Here is a 16478-nt window from a genome sequence, read left to right as displayed (position 1 = left end):
CGACCGCACGGCGCCGTGACGTCACGCGCGGCCACCCCGCCCTGCGGACATCGCCCCGCCCCGATCGGGCCGCGCCGCGCACGCGCCTCGCGGGAGCCCCGCCCCGCCCCGGGGCGCGCGCGCGAGGCGGCGGCGCCCAGGGCGCGTGCGCAGCGCGGCCCCGGGGGGGCGGGACTGAGCAGTGACGTCACTGCACCGTGACGCCACACCGCCCCGGAAGAGGGCTCCAATAGGGCCGCTGAATGACGTCACAGAGCCAGGCTCTGCTGCACGGGGCCGGACGGGGCAGGAGCGCTGCTCAGCTGGGCTCAGCACCGAGAGCCGGCACTCACTATGGAGAGTGATGGCAAAGTAAACTGCGCATAAAACAAAACACACCAGCACCGAACCCCTCCTCTGCACCAGGCTGAAGACTGGAGCTCTTACTAAACAAGCCAGAACCCAGCCATCATTGCTTCCATCAGTGATAATGCCCCTCAAAGCCTTAAAAACTTTTTATTTCAATACAGTAATGACATTAGGCAACTCGTCCTCACTGCAACTTTTCATCCAGTCCCAGGCAAACAGAAAACTTTCACGTTCAAGAAGGAAAAAATGAAAAAAACCCCGAAATGTTTTCACCATTTCATAAAGTGTTTATTGAGGATGGTAACACAGGATAAATCATGCAACAGCTCAGTAAAAAAAGGGAATCATTTAAAGGATGAAGAATGGTAACTGGTGCTGCTGATTCTGAAAAGTTTATAAAAAAAATATTAATTGTCCAAAAGTGACATCGAAAACCACTTGAAGCTGAACATGGAAGTTGCTTATAAAGCATTCATTAATAAGAAAATGTAGATATTGTTTAAAGTGATCACCCACAGATTTCTGTAATCAACAACTTACAAGTCTCCCTTTCCTACAGCTGCAATGGTGGAGCAGGGCTGGACATCCAAGGTATTCAACCTTCTCTTCCTGAACAAACAACACAGTCACAAACATTTCCCACTAATTAATACTATCACATCTCTTACCCCTCACGACCTGGGCTGCCAAGTGCTTTCATTACTGGGGTTACCTTCCCAGACATCATGGCAGAACAGAAAGAGCCCATCCTTGTGGCCTCAAGTGATTTCCTCATTGCCCTCTTGCCATCAGTCTGTTTTAGAAGGGGAACAACTTCAAAATGTGACTGTTCCCCTTCTAGCACCAGCATATATTTTGAATAAGGAACTCCATGTCAGCAGATGGCACAAAGACTGGGCACCAGCACATCACATCAAACATCGGTGGTTTCAGATTTAGAGTTGACATATATTCGCCTTTTGGAAAAAAAAATAAATATAGTGGAATGAAAACTGAATCAAAGGGAAAGAACAGATGACTACCATCCATCAAGGATGCACATATTTGTGCACTGAAAAAAAAAGAAAAAAAAAAAAATCAGTCATTTCAAAGAAAATCTTGAAAATTAAAAAAAAAACGTTTGCACTTGTTCCTGGTCATAAACAATCTCACAAAAATCTCACTTTTGGAACTATTCCAATTGAAACCATACACTGAATTTATTAATACAGTATAAGTTTCTTTATGTAAAAAATCTTTATACATAGTAATAAAAAAGATAAAGGCAAGATGCATCAAACAGAAATCTGCTGGTTGTTTTTCCTCCGTTCTTACAGAGCCGCTGATGACTACCTGCACTATAAAGAGCTGTGTTTCTGACTTTCTGTCTCAAGCATCTTCACCTTTGCTTGTGATAAGGATTGTTCTGTCCAAGCATCCAACAGGACAGATGCTGGTGATGTTTTGGCACTTACGCTGGCAAACTGAGCTTCTTTCCCTTGAGAACTGCAAGGAGAAGTGGGAAAGAAAACAGTCAGCAAAACGAAGTTGTGATGCAGGAGAAGCACACACTGTTAAAGTGTCACAGGGACCAAAACCTTCCATGCACAATCCTCCTAGGCTGCCTCTCTCTCTTAAATACATACTGGAAAAGCTAGAATCAACAATTCTAACCTTGTCCTCTTGTGGCACCCTGAAGTTCCCACTTTTCAACCTCATAGGATGTACTAGTCCCCCACCACAGCCACTTAAGAATTATGACTAAAATAACACAGCTTTGTGGTTACATGATGGAAACTTTCAACTCTTACAGTATTTAAACAACTGAGAAAGGTGTCTGTAACCATGAGATCTGCAGGTAACAGTGTACATGGTCAGGGGAAGCAGGAGGATCATGCTTATCCATGGAAGGCAACAGCAATATATATTCAGCCATACTTCAGTTTTTCCAAAAGTTCATCAGACCATTTATATATTTATATTCTACCCATACCCCAAAAAAATCCTCAGAAATGCCCCAACTACCAGAAAGTGTACTCAATAAATCAAGGGCATTTCAGAACTAATTTGCACACAGAATTAACAAGCTTGTAATGCTGATGTAGCAGACCCCTATGAACCTGTTAACTGCTACATTTCACACCCTGAAGCTGGAAGCTACTGTATTACTTACCTTTTGTAACATACAAATAGAAGAAGTCACAGTACAGAACGGTCTGGACCACACCAGCAACAACAGCTATGAGGTCAAAAAATCCCTCAAAGTAGTAGCGCCAAATCCAGTTGACTAAGTACAAGGCACGGTACAGACCCAGGAAGAAAAGATAGTGAGTAGTGATGGTCTCTGCTTCCCCAGTTTTGCTGATCATGAAAAGTTGAGGGAGAATAGCAACCGATTCAAGGTAGATGGAGAAGGTCCACAGTATCTGAAAGGAAAAAACCACAGGTATATCCAACTCTCTTACTGATAACAGCAGGACAGAAAACATTTGACTTGGCTCGGCTTTTCACTCTCTAGCAATGTTATGCATGGATGAATACCTATTCATACAGGTCCAGTATTTTGGCAAACTTTCCCTGGTACACGAAAAACTAAATGAAAGCTTCATAATCAACCAGAGGATGGGAGGAGGGAACTCTCCCGGCCGACAGCAGATTCTCCAAACCAGCTCTCTGCTGAGCTGGCACACACAGGTTTACTTGTGAGGGAACTTATGTGAACTGTTTGCACACTACCATGAAATGCAGCTTACAGAGTCCATGCTGAGAAAGCTGCAGGGAAGATGAAGTCCATTCCCCTGCTTAATGTTCTTCCATTTTTTATCTATTTGTTTAAAGAATCAGTTAACAGAGAACAAAATTTAAAATATATCTCAGAGTCTTGCAATTCAAATTCCCTCACTCTGTAAAAAATTCATTTCACCCCAATATAAAAATACAGCTCAGTCCACGTAAAACAAGCATTTAAAGTTACTCTCTATTATGTAGGAAAAAAATATCTGTTTGAACTCTCTGTAATTACATTTTTAATATCATTTTTCTGCAATTAAACACATAGCTGCATTTTAAATACAATGTGATTATTTTTTATAGTCTAGACCATTTGTAATTCTATAAAATTTAAGTAGTAGTATAATTCCTTTTGTTTTCACCAGGTGGCACCAACTATTCAAAAACTGGGGATTTCTTTAACAAACAGAACAAAAGGAATTCTGAATTAATACAGCCATCAGAGTGTACTGGGAAAAACACAGTCTTCTGCTTAACAAAATAATCTATGCTGATAAAAACGCTGGTCCCCTGAGGTGCCTTGAATTTGCACAGACATCTGCACCACACAGATTAATTGAGGAAAGGATTAGCCTGAACCTACTAAATACAGACACCCTTCAACCATTCACTTGTCAGGCTAAAAAATGCTCATCCTCACGTTCTAAATATTTTAGCAAAAAACCAAAATATAATCTCCTGCCTACAATCAACTCACCTCCAGTGGAGAGAAGTCATGATTGACAAGAAAAGAGAGCCCACCAACAGGAACTATCAGGAACTCCACTCGGAAGGTGTCATGGTTTCCATCATAGGTGGCCTTGAACTTCATGTAGATCAGGTACACGGTGGCGTACGAGCAAGCGATGTAGATAAGCTGAGGGCAAGGAAAGAAACAACCCCAAAACAATCCACAGAGGTTCCAGGATTAAACCACACTCCCTGAATAAGTACTAAGAGGAGTAAGTGTGGTCTTTTTTGATTCTTTGCATTGTTTATGTGGTTTTGCAGGCTGTTGGTGGTGATTAACTTTTGTCAGCAGAATAACATTTCAAAATGAGCGATTCTGGGCCCTACTGGTTTTGCTGCTTTAAAGGCATCACATGCCCATGGTCAAAGTGACTGCCCAAAGGTGAAGACCCTTTCCAGAACTAAGGAAATGACTGGAGAAGGAATACATGGTCTGCAGCTGCAGGGGAAGCACTGGCCCCAAACATTTAGGTTAAAAATGTGCAGGTGCATACACACAATATTGGAAGGGGCCTTTCTACATTCAAAAAGCCCAGCATGGTATGGCTTATGTGGCAATTAAAAAAATATTAAGTAAGTCCCATTCAGACAACCATTTAATATATTACAAGTTAGCTGATTTGCTTTGAACCTTTAAACATCTCTAAAATCTGAAGAGTGGCAACTGGACACTGTTTTTTACCAACCAAGAGGCCACAAGACCTGCAAGACTGAGAGAAGCAATGAACCAGAATTCAATTTCAGCTGATGCCTAACTATTTTGAATGGTTATGGCACAGTAGACTTTATAGCTATTCCCTGTGGAATAAGCAAAAAACTTCATTTTACAGGTGAGAAAACAGAACTAGAGAGAATCAAAGACTTTCTAAAGGTCAATCTGCCATCATCAGGACAGAGCTCATTGTCCTGGAGTCAACACAGTACAGCAGACTAGACAAATATTTTAGCTTCTGCCACTTTCAGCACAAAGATTGAATGTTCCAAAGCATCTATCACATTAAAAAAGGGTTCTTTGCAACAGAGAAGTAACAGATTAAAAATCCCACTGTTTGCAGATGCTATTAATCACTAAATGCTCTGCTCACAGACAAAATCCTACAAATACTGTATTAAGGAGCTCAGAACCCAAAGGCTCTGCTACACAAGCGCCACAGCTGAGTGGAGATAAAGAACCACAGGACAGGATACAGGGAACCTTTACTATGGGTGTAAACAAATCACAGCAGGTATGGTCATACAAGACACTAAGAAAGTGTGAATTAATCCAAATTTCTTACATTACAAACTTCTTTATCTCAAGAATCTCAGCTCTTGACTTCTCAACTAAAGTTCTCTCAAGTTCTCAACAACTGTATAACATTATATACTCCTACATATAAATAAATATAACACAAAATTGTGTTGGGACATTCAAGCAGCTTCATCTTGACACTACCATAATGGGCTGAAAAGTCAATTATATCCATCAGTCTTTCTAAGCATTAATCCTTGAAACTGAAATAGAGGCTGCCATTTTGAAAGTTAGTATTTCCACACTCCTTCCTTTTCTGGTTAGGAGGGCTGCAGAACAAAGATGTGCTCATGGCCCTGAATCACGACCAATAAGTAAATAAATGGCAAAAAACCCCTACCTTCTCCTTTAGGGCACCTAATTGTAACTTCCAATCAGAAATTACATAAGGAAAAAGGTTCTGTTTCAAGAATATTTTATTTAATCCACAGCTCTTCTTCTATACTGTTAATATTAAAACTTAAGCATACACATTTCACTTGTTGGAAAGCAAGTGTGAGTTTAAGACACAAAATTTTATTTTACAGTATTATTTCCGTAATTCATCCATACATTTTGCATTATTGATTATTTTAGTCTTTCCTCTCAGCAAAGTTATACTACCCTCTAAATTAAAGCTGAAAAGCATCAAGAAAATCCAAAAATAAAGGAACTGGATTAAAAAAACAAACATACTGCCCTCTCTCAGACCACTGCTTTATTTTCTTGTATTCAATACCAGGAATTGCAGGAATGAGTAAGTAAAAAACTCAAATTCAGGCTCACTGACATTCAGTGGGCAAGTGACAGGGGTACAACTGACAGAAGCTACATTCCTTAAAGCTTACTCATGTCAACTTTTGATCAGCCTCTGACCAGACAGTTGCAGACAGCTGCAATTCTGGCAGTGCATTCTGAATACTAATTTACCTTGTAGTGAATAAAAGGAGATTTACTTGAGCTTTAATGTCTCAAATGAAAAATATAGTTTATTTGAACCATTCTTCCAAAAGCTCGCATTTTCAATAACCAAAATGCCATTTGTTCTAAATGCCACAGTCCTAATACAAACAGGTTTTTTAAATTGCATGTAGAGTGCAGAAAAAAAAGTAGGATTTTGAGTCCATCTTCCACATTCTTTATCCAAAGCCCATCTAGAGCTTTGGTGCAGTGGGCCATTAAAAATGGCTTTTATTAATGGAATTATGCACTCCACATGCAACCTCACTAGCTTTTCTAACTCTTCAGCATACTCTACCTTCATAGATGTGTTATACAATGAAATGAATGAAGTGAAGAGGTCCAGGTAACGGGTAGTGAAGACCAGTGCAAACAGAAGCTGGCTTTTCCCAGAAATACCTAAAGTGATAAAGGAAATAATTAATCATTCAGGAAGTGATGAGGTGCTTTGAAACATTTGATGGCCGGGATGAGAAAGGATATATCCTTTATTTTTAAGCAAGTTGATCACAAAATCAGGACAAAATCCAAGTTCCCAAGGTGTACAAACAGAATTCTAAGCCCATAAAGCTCACTAGTGTGAACACAAGTTACCCCGTGCTGGAAGAGGTGCCAGCACTACACAAGGTTTAGAAGTTACTCACAGCAGGTAGTGTCATCTCTGAAAATATCACCTGCAAGCTATCTGTTCTGTATTATCACTGGGCAAGGCTGCATTAGCTTTCAGTTCTCAGAGAGCTGTCACATGCCTCAGTACAATCTTTAGATGCTGAATAGATGGAAAGCTACAAGGGCAATAGACAGAACAGACCCAGTGACAAGCAGAAGGTATGACAGCACCAATAATGGGATTTTAGAGGAATACATAGATTTTAAAACATAAGGCAATTCAAGTCACAGACTCATTTGGCCACATGGTGAGAAAAACATCAAACAATCAAACCCACATGTTATTATGTACTAAAAATTTTAAAAAGGAAGAGAAGTGAGATACAATGTCAGACATCTACACTGCATCTTCAAAGCAACTTTCGATTCTAGGTCAAAGCCCCAATGTCAAAATGTTTGTTTGTACTTAAGTTCAGGCACTGGAGCACACTTAGAAGCATAAAAGCTTTGCACAGTCAGTCACTAAAAGCTTCCGAAAGCTGAGGTGAAGCATCGCTCCATAATACTGATGTGGTGGTGTGTCACAGCAGGGGGACAAAACAACCTACTCTGTGCCTCTATCTTGTTATTCCAATTATTCTTGTTTTCAGTCATCCAGGGCGAAAATAATTGAATCTGTTCAGCTAAGCATGCAAGTCTTCTTCAAAAAACAAGAGGGGAAAATACTCCGTAGGAGAGGCTGAAAATCCTTGTCCCTTTACACAGAGATATTTCTAGAAAGGCTTTTATTAACAGCACCATAAAGCAATTAGGAGAAGGCAATCTGCTATGGCTATTGAAGTCCTTTTCACTCCAGCTTAAGGAACATGGAATAAACTGCTCCAGATGAAGGAATTTAACCTATGAAGTACAAGAATGGCTGAAACAGTAACAATTAGAAAGGGGTGTGTTTGCAAATTTCATATGTGGTATGTCTGCAAGGTGAGCCTGATGTGCCACCTACAGAACAGGGAACATAAACCATCTCAAAATCTGCAGGCTGTAAAGCTGTAAAACACAAGCTGCAAGTATTAAAAAAAAAAAACCATGCTGCCCCACCCCAAAAAAAGAAAAGAAAGAAAAAACCACAAAGAAACTACCTCCCAAAATTTAGAAAAAAATACATTTGACATTTCTTGAACTACAACAGCATTGCACAGACAGCTGAAGCAGCATCCTGGGCTCATCCCAGGTGTGCTTGTTGGCATCACAACTTGCCAGTAAAACCTCCCAGCAAGCAAAGCTGTCCTAAGGTCAGAATCCACAGGATAAAGAAATCCACCTGGACAGATTACAGAGCAGTGTACAGAATATAATTAGGCTAAATTATTTAGCATGCTATTTTCTTTTAGCAAATAACTGGGAACAGAAAAAAAAAACAAAAACAAACCAAAAACCAACCAGCATATAAGAGACATTAACTATTAATAACAGCTATATATTTGGATCTGATTATACTGTCATCAATACATACAATACACTTGACAAATTCTTCTAAGCCACTGCCAATCTTACCTCCTCAGCCCCCAAGCTGTAATTTTTATTAAGGCTTTCAATATTCTCACTGAATTTTGAATCTTTAGAATAGTTGTGAAATCCTGAAACCCACCCTAGACTCAAGATTAAACTAATTTTAAAGTAAAGTAGGCTAGACTAGACTAGACAAGGTTTAAATTGTAAACCGAAGTCCTATGAAGGGATGGGAGAAACATCTAAACCACAAACAAACACAGGGTGAGGCAACAGGTAAACACAACAGTTGTACGACTTTGACACATTTTAAAACTTTAGGAAATGTATCAATGTATGTTGTCACAACACTGACCCTGGCTCAGGGCTGGCAACAGCAATGCACTGAAGCTACAATAATGCTATTCTCATCCTTCTCCCTTTCCTTTTACTCCCACAAACATTACTTAGCTCTTGAACTGAATAAAAATATTTTAATTTCTTCTTCCAAAGCTCTGGGTTCAAATTTGGAAGAACCAAACTTCTCTGTTTTGTTCCATCCTCACACATGGAAAAACTCCTTCAACTTCTGCACTCCAGCTTGGCTGAAAGCCATAGCATGAAACTTTAATTCAGGTGATTTTCACAGCCAGGCAGGAGGGCAGAGCTGAAATTGTAGTACTTTCTTATCAACTTCATTTTGCTGTGGTGAGTCAGGTAAGGAATAACAGGCAGGAGCAGAGGCACTGAGCTGTGGAGTGTGTACAGCACTTACCAGCTATGAACTGCACATCACAGCCATAAAACCTACAAACAGAAATTCTTCTAAGGAAGGTCAGTCCATACTTTGCCATGGAAACTTCACAGACTTTTAAAAATAAAGTAGTTTAGTTCTGTACCAAGTCCACATCACCCACAGAACCACAACTCCTTTGGTTCTGCTAATAAGTATCAGCATTAAGACTCCTGTGCTTCCAATTTAAAATCCCAACCTAATTTTAAATACAAATTTTCCAACTGAGAAAGAGAATAGTTTCCTTCAAAGCGAGAGAAAAAATTTCAAAGCTACCTAAAGCAGCAGTTTTTGTGAAAATGCAGACAAATCAGCAGCAGCCTATGGCAAAGTACAGTCAGAAGTCTTCATCTTAGCATACTATCTGGTCCACAACAGACACATAAAATTGAGATACAGCTACATTACCTAGCAAAAGTACATTTACTATCTATACTACTTTTCTAGAGTATACAGCATATAATTGGACAGCACTGCAACCACAGGTCACCTTTAACACTTGATAAATGGCACAGAGAAATGCGAATCAATTTTCGGGCAGTAATTTGCACTGAGAACAACCTAATTTGACTTGAAATGGGCAAGAAAATACAGTCTGAACAGGACAATGTTTGAAAGCACAGGATTCCTCAAGTCTCATGAATTTCCTAATTATGACATGACATCGATAATGGAGTTACCTACTGCATTCTCCATGGCTCTTCCTAACGATTTTTGAACTGTTATCTTGAGTGGCAAACATTTTTCCAAATTCCAAATTTGGAAATTCAAATAACCAGACATGCAAAAAATTGTTTCCCTGCCATCTCTAAAATTCTGAAGTCAAGATCTGATTTGCTTTCCCCTTGTTATCTTTTCAACCTATTGACTAAATAAGGAAAAAAAAAAAAACTTTCAAACACAGAAGACACAGACTGCTTCAAAGTGCAGATGAGCCTAGCCTTACCTATCTTCTTCAATTAGAGGAGTCACTTCTTAAGAAAGAAAATGGGGACTATGAGTCCTGAAAAAACAGCAGGTTGCAGCAGAGGTGCACAGGCTGTCTCCCTCATTTCCAGCTGCTTTTACAGGCCTCCGAGTTCTCCTGGAACAAAGGCCTCAGACACACACAGATGCAACCAGAAGAGAGGAGTCGGCACCATGTGGTTTGCCAGCTCTTCATGGATCACAGCTTTCAGTGCAGCCAGCAGTTAGAAGCCCTTATTTATTTTCAAAATCTCTACTGCTTCAAAAGTGCACGGTTAAAGTAGCAGCTGGTTTGCCTGCGTTTCCTTAGTCACCAATAACCACGAGGTATATGTTTATTTAATTTATAAATGGTTCTAATAACCATACAATGTAAAGAAATGGCAGAAAGCCCTCTAGTAAGTGGCTCTCTGTAGCTGCTTAACATTAACTGGTAACTACTTAGGGGTTATTATTGTGCATGACTTTACAAACATATGCAAATGTATATTTACAACAATCAATAGAAACCTCAACTGACAACAATGAACCACTAGGGGGAACAGAATAGAGCCCCAAAAATAAAATTCTCTGCTTGTGGTCCTTTGAGGTATTCATGTTCTTCTCATTCTAGACAAACTTGTTAGGCCTCACACACCAATCTCACAGCAGCAACACAAATCTGGATTCACTCCTGAGGATTCAGGCAGAACTAGAAGATGCCAAAGAAACCCTCCCTGACAAACACATCTTTGCTTTTTTGCCTTCCCCCCCCCCCCCCTCAGGAAAATGCATTAAGCAAATATTTTCTACTGGAAGAGCTCATGCATGTGTGTTTGTGTCCAGGGACGCTGGCTAATTTGGGAAAGGGATACAGGCCTGTTTGGTTTTCTGTCTTGGAGAAAGCTGCACCAATGATTGGTGTGAGGCTGCTTTCTTATGAATAAAGCCCGAGTAGTAGAGATTCTCAATCACAATTGGCTTTAGGAAAGCAACATCAGACCACTTTTTAAGCAGAAAGATGGGACCAGGTCACATTGTACTATACTGTGTAAATAACCTCACATCCAAAGGTCACTGAAGAATCCCTTGGCTCAAACCCTTTCTGAATTTCAGCCTTGCAATAGAATTTCACATTTTCTTTCTTCAGACATTAAATGACATTCAGTTTCTAGACCATTAACCCTCCTGCTGTTTGTAATTTCAACTGCATTTCTCAAACACAGGACAAAGCTCTACTCAAGAGCTGGAGGAGGCAAGGCCCTCTCCTGCCAGATCCAGGCAGGATTCCTGTCATGCACTAGATCCCGAGCCAGGTAAGTTCATCAGGAAAGTGCTCTTGTTCTCCATGACCTCAGGAACAATAGTTCTGCACTACTGCTGCATGTGGGCCATGGAGTCACTTGTTTGACCTCTTTTGTAAAGTTAAGAACAGTTTTTACTTTAAGTCTGTTTAAAGCCAAAGCTATTCCTCTACTTTTTAAAAAACAAAACTATTAATTCACTCATTGTTTTTGGGCTACCAAGTGATTAGCTGGTGATTTGACATGACAACATACAGAACCTGTACTTCCTCCTACCTGTAGTGTAAATCTCTTTCATTTCCCCATTCTCAGTTATTTCAGGTTACAACTTTAACTAATTCTTCATGCTTTTAACTGAAAACTTTACAGATACATCTGTTCAATAGTGCTAACCCGGTATTTGAACAGTATCATCAAAACACGGCAAACTGATTTCAAGAACAATCGCCCTCACTAAAGAAGGAGAAGCTCACAGGCAAGCTCCCGTGCACAACAAAACCGATCCACATAACACACACGGCAAGGAAATGCCCATTTTGAATGACAACAGCTCCCAGTTTTCTGAAAGAAATCAGCTACGCTGCAGTTATGGGAACTGCCTGCAATTCCCTGCAACCACCACAGCGTACGCCGAAGGGAGAAAGCGAACCACGGCACAAGGAACTGGAGCACGCCCGTTCCGAACGGGGGGGAAGCGGCAGCGGGGGGCGGCGGAGCGGGGCTCGCCGGCCGGGACCCGGCGCAGCTCCCGCTGCCACGTCACACGGCCCGCGGCTCCCGCCGGGAATCTCCCTCCTACAGCTTCCTACTGCAGGCTGGCCCGGCCGACAGCAAACCCTCCACCAGCCCTAACAGCGGCACGAAGCGCAGCTCAATTCCTGCACAAAAGCGAAGGACAGGGGGAGCGTGAGGCCGCCGCGGAGGGAAGGGGAAAGCAGGGAAACTTCAGAGGTCGCGAACGGCGAGTCAGCGGCGGCCGGCGCCGCACCAAACCGCGTACACCGGCGGCCCAGGGGCCGGGCGCGGCCAGGGCAAGCGAGGGAAGGGATGGAGGAACGGAGGGACGAAGAGAGGGCGGCTGCTCTTCCCGCGGGGGACGAATTGCTTTCCCCCCCCGCCTTCCAAACCGGCCTCCCCATTCATTCGCCTGCCGCCGGGCAGTTACGTAAGGAAGGAGCGACCCTCCCGGACACAGCCGGAGCGGCGGCGCACAGGGATTAAAGTACGAATAATGGCAACCACAACACCTTTCAGGGAAATGCAGCTCCCGCCGGCGCACCCCCACCCCGGAGCGGGGATGCGCCTCCTCCTTCCCCCTCTCCCGGCTGCTCACCCGCTCCGCCAGCGCTGGATTTGGAGGGGGCCGAGTCGCAGGGAGGTCAGAGGGAGGGCAGAGCCCCCTCCCCTGCGTGAACGGGAGCGACCGTCCCTTTTCACCTACCCGGGCGAGTTCTGCCTGCCCGCCCGCCCCGGGGGCCCTCGGGGGCGCCCCAGCGGGGTCAATGCCCTCCCCGCCTTTCCCCGCTTCACCAGGGCCGCCTCCCGGGCCAGTGAGACAGGCGGGACCCCCCCGCCGCCTCTGCTCTCTGGGCTCTCCCCGGGGCGCGGCCCTTCGGGGGCGATCGCAGCACCCCGCGGCGAGTTCGGGGCTATGCCGCCCGGCCCCGGCGCGGCTCCCGCGGGGCTCGGCGGCCCGGAGCCTCCCGGCCGGTCCCGCCCCGCGGCCTCCGCACGCACCCGCGCAGGAGCGGCTCTTCCAGATCTTGAGCAGCAGGATGATGATGGCCGCCAGGTGGGACAGGTCCCCGGTGAGGCGGAAGATGTTCATGGCGGCGGCAGAGGCGGCGGCGCAGCCGGAGCCGGGGAGCGAAGATGGCGCAAGCTCAGCGGGCACCGAGCGACGTGGCCCGGGGACGTGGCCAGGCAGCCCCGCGCCGGTGCACGCCGGGAAGCGGGGGGAGCGCCCGCCCCGCCCCGCGCCGCCCTCACGGCGGGGCCGCCCCGGCAGCTGCGGGCCCGGGCGAGCGGAGGGGAACGGCCGCGGGACTCTGCCCTTAGGGCGGCCGAGAAGCTGATCTGTATACATATACAGACAATAGCGAATATAATATATATGTATATTTTATTATGTTTTGGAGGCCAACAGTGTGAAAATCTACATCAGCTACTAGAGAGAGTCCAGCGGAGGCCATAAAGGTGATGAGGGGTCTGGAGTGTCTCTCTTAATACAGACTGCGAGGGCTGGGCCTTGCTAGTCTGGAGAAGAGAAGACTGAGGGGGGATCTCATCTATACTATAAATACCTCAGAGGTGGGTCCCAAGAGGGTCACAGAATCACGGAATCACAGAAGGGTTTGGGTGAGAAGGGTACTTAGGGCTCATCTCGTTCTGCCCGCTGCCGAGGGCAGGGATGCCACTCACTGGACCAGGGTACTCAGGACCCCACCCAGCCTGGCCTGACACACTTCCAGGGATGGAGCAGCCACAGCTTCTCTGGGCAACCTGTGCGAGGATGGTGCCAGACTCTTTTCTGTGGTGCCCAGTGACAGGACAAGGAGCAGTGGCCATAAACTAAAACACAAGAAGTTTCACTTCAACACGAGGAAGAGTTTTTTTACATTGAGAGCCACAGAACACTGGGACAGGACTGGGCGGTCAGGGATTCTCCCTCCCTGGAGACATTCCAAACCCACCTGGACATGTTCCTGTGTCACTGCTCCAGGTGACCCTGCCTTGGCAGGAGGGTTGGACTGGGTGATCTCCAGATGTCCCTTCCAACACTAACAATTCCATGATTCTGTGTAAACTTCCAAGAAAAAGAAAAAAAAAAGCAATTATTTCTTCAATAATCATGCCTTGAGAGTTAGCACACAGCTTCTTCAGAGTCCTTAATCCCTAAAACAGGACATGACCAGTAAATTCAGTGGGCAGTTCAAAAGAGGCATCTCCTCTTAATAACTCTCCAATGTTCTCTGTAAAAAACCCCAACAATCCAAACAAGAGCAAAGAAAAATAGGAATAGCTGCCCAGAAGTAGGATTTCAATAGTTGTAGAAAATGGCTAACAGTTTATTCCAGGTAAACGGTGCTTTGCTGGGTAGCTAATTTCTTTAAAAATCTCTTGGTTTACATTGTTTCACAGCCCCTTTGAGGGAATAGTGTAAGGACTTTACTGTTACAGAATTATACACTGAGAAGTTCCCACACCAGAAGGTTATGGACTGAGTAAAATTTAAGAAAAGGAATATTTTAATTTTTCTGTTTAAAATGTGGCACAGACATTGAAATCTTTAGAGAGTTTACATAATCCTGAGAAGGGAGAACTGATTAATACCTGCTATTGAGTTTATCTTTTTTAGTAAGCACTCACTGTGTGACAAAAACAAATTTACTTATTTTCAGAGATTAGGAATCAAAGCCTGTCTTCTTACAACACTGTGTTTACAAGTACAGCAGTACAACTCCTTGACAAACTCCACAGTATCTCTTACCACATCCTAAGAGAAGAGGTTGGATGTTGCATTTGAAACGTTTTATAGATCTGAACTCTAACAGAATAATTATTTTAAACAGATATTGAATAACTTTTGGCATCAAATAATGTTTGATGTAACCACCAGTGAGTTGCCCACTTGAGGATACATGTTAAAAACTCAAATATAGTACTGGGAGAATCTGTACTGAAGACAACAGCGTTGGGCAGAACTCCCCAAATCTGTGGTACCAACTGCAACAGGAGGGGAGAAAGTGCAAATTCATAACTACAACATCAGCAGCTGCAGTGCTGAGGCACTTCCATCACTGCACACATGTGTGAGGTCTGAAAACACAGACATGTCTTAGAGCCCTGGCTGGACCAGCCTGTTTAACACAAGCTTGACCAAAATGTGAACATTTAATATGTCAGATCTCAACAATTCTGAAAGGGTGAATTCTGAAATAAAAGTAGCCAATAAAAACACTGACAGGTGCATATCTAGAATCTATTTAACAGCTACATTAAAGGCAGAGAGCTGACATCCATTCTCTCAACCCGCTGCTCAGTTCATGCAGTTCATATTCAGAACTTGTTTGTGATCCAAGTTGTTTTCTGACATCTGATTAAATGCTGAAACATGTCAAACCCCAATTAAACATGACCTAGGGCAGTTTCAGCTTGTGCATCAAACCAGTGTGATTTTAACTATAGCAATGGCTATTCTTTGATAAATCAATACAGTTCACTTCCATATACAATGGTTAAAAATTAACAAGGAGAGCAGTACCAGAAAATATTCCCCTGTTGTATCTGTGACAGATGAACATTTTCCACTGTTTTCATATTTTTCCTACAGGAATTTACTTTTGGCTTCTCTCCTTTTCTCTTTGTCCCTCAAAGAGAAGTTTACAGATATTAAGTGAGATGTTAAGTATTTGTAAGGCTAATTATACCAGCCAAAACATTAGAAAATAAATGTTATATTGTTGCCAGCAAAGCAAAGCAAGGAATCCATCAATCACAATTCCTCCAGTTAATACTTCAATGTTCAGTCACTTGGACTATGAGCTCTGAACATGCCTGTGCTCCTGCATCATCAGGGCAAGAAAATCCTCTCATTAATCCGGATTGGAAAAGCAGACTGATGCTGAACAGAAAGGGGCAGGAAGAGACAGATGGACACTGGTTGCTTTCTACTCATTGCAGAAAAAAATGTAATCTATTTTTGGGTACAAATAAAGAACCAGATGTGAACTTTGATAAAAATATCCTATGATGCAAAACTCCTACATGTCCTGATGCCAGGCAAAGGCCAGTGGGGTCCTTGAGGCAGTCTCATAATTTCTCTAAGGACTAGGTAGAAAGATATTGAAAGATGGTCTGATAATGGATCACAGTCTTAACTAAAATATGAAATTATGGATACCTGGACAGCACACAGGTCTGTTTTGCTTTCTGACAGGTTTGTTATTTACCTGCACTTTCCAACAGCATGCTGTATAACAAATGTAGAAAATACTCTTTCTGAGGACCAATTCCAAATGTTCTGGGGTACCAATAAAAGCAATTTAACTTACAGTGGAGTTTTTGTTTATTCTTTGCAGACCTGTCTTTTCTGTCCAGTTTCCCTCCTGCCTCACTGGAAAAGGAAGCCAGATCCCTCCTTTCCAACAGCACTGGAGTACAGTCCCCAAGGCTGTCCCACATCATATGGCACAGATGAGAATATTTTACTAATCAGGACTATAAGGTTCTTAGCTCTCCTCATCCCATGCCTACAGATCTT

At 43.2% G+C, this 16478-nt stretch overlaps 1 protein-coding gene across 1 annotated transcript; it reads right to left on the bottom strand.

Annotated features, from left to right (window-relative positions):
* Nucleotides 1-1522: 1522 nt before the first annotated feature.
* On the bottom strand, nt 1523-13138 carry KDELR2 (KDEL endoplasmic reticulum protein retention receptor 2). Its single transcript, XM_053992099.1, has 5 exons — nt 12953-13138; nt 6375-6475; nt 3815-3973; nt 2501-2753; nt 1523-1833 (listed from the first exon to the last, which is right to left on the bottom strand). Exons 1-5 carry the CDS (start codon nt 13041-13043, stop codon nt 1799-1801), a joined length of 639 nt encoding a protein of 212 aa, XP_053848074.1. The 5' UTR covers nt 13044-13138; the 3' UTR covers nt 1523-1798.
* Nucleotides 13139-16478: the final 3340 nt, after the last annotated feature.

This window comes from Vidua macroura, chromosome 16 (genome assembly GCF_024509145.1).
Source record: "Vidua macroura isolate BioBank_ID:100142 chromosome 16, ASM2450914v1, whole genome shotgun sequence".
Classification (NCBI taxonomy): domain Eukaryota; kingdom Metazoa; phylum Chordata; class Aves; order Passeriformes; family Viduidae; genus Vidua; species Vidua macroura.
The sequence above is the reverse complement of the archived record's forward strand: the minus strand, read 5'-3'. Positions and strand labels throughout refer to the sequence as shown.

What these genes read in the sequence shown, in the direction of transcription:
- KDELR2 (XM_053992099.1), bottom strand. Translation starts at nt 13,043, where the DNA reads ATGAACATCTTCCGCCTCACCGGGGACCTGTCCCACCTGGCGGCCATC. An exon ending in GAAGAGCCGCTCCTGCGCGG is followed by an intron (nt 6,476 to 12,952) that starts GTGCGTGCGGAG and finishes TTATCACTTTAG; the next exon opens with GTATTTCTGGGAAAAGCCAG. An exon ending in TGTATAACACATCTATGAAG is followed by an intron (nt 3,974 to 6,374) that starts GTAGAGTATGCT and finishes CCTTGCCCTCAG; the next exon opens with CTTATCTACATCGCTTGCTC.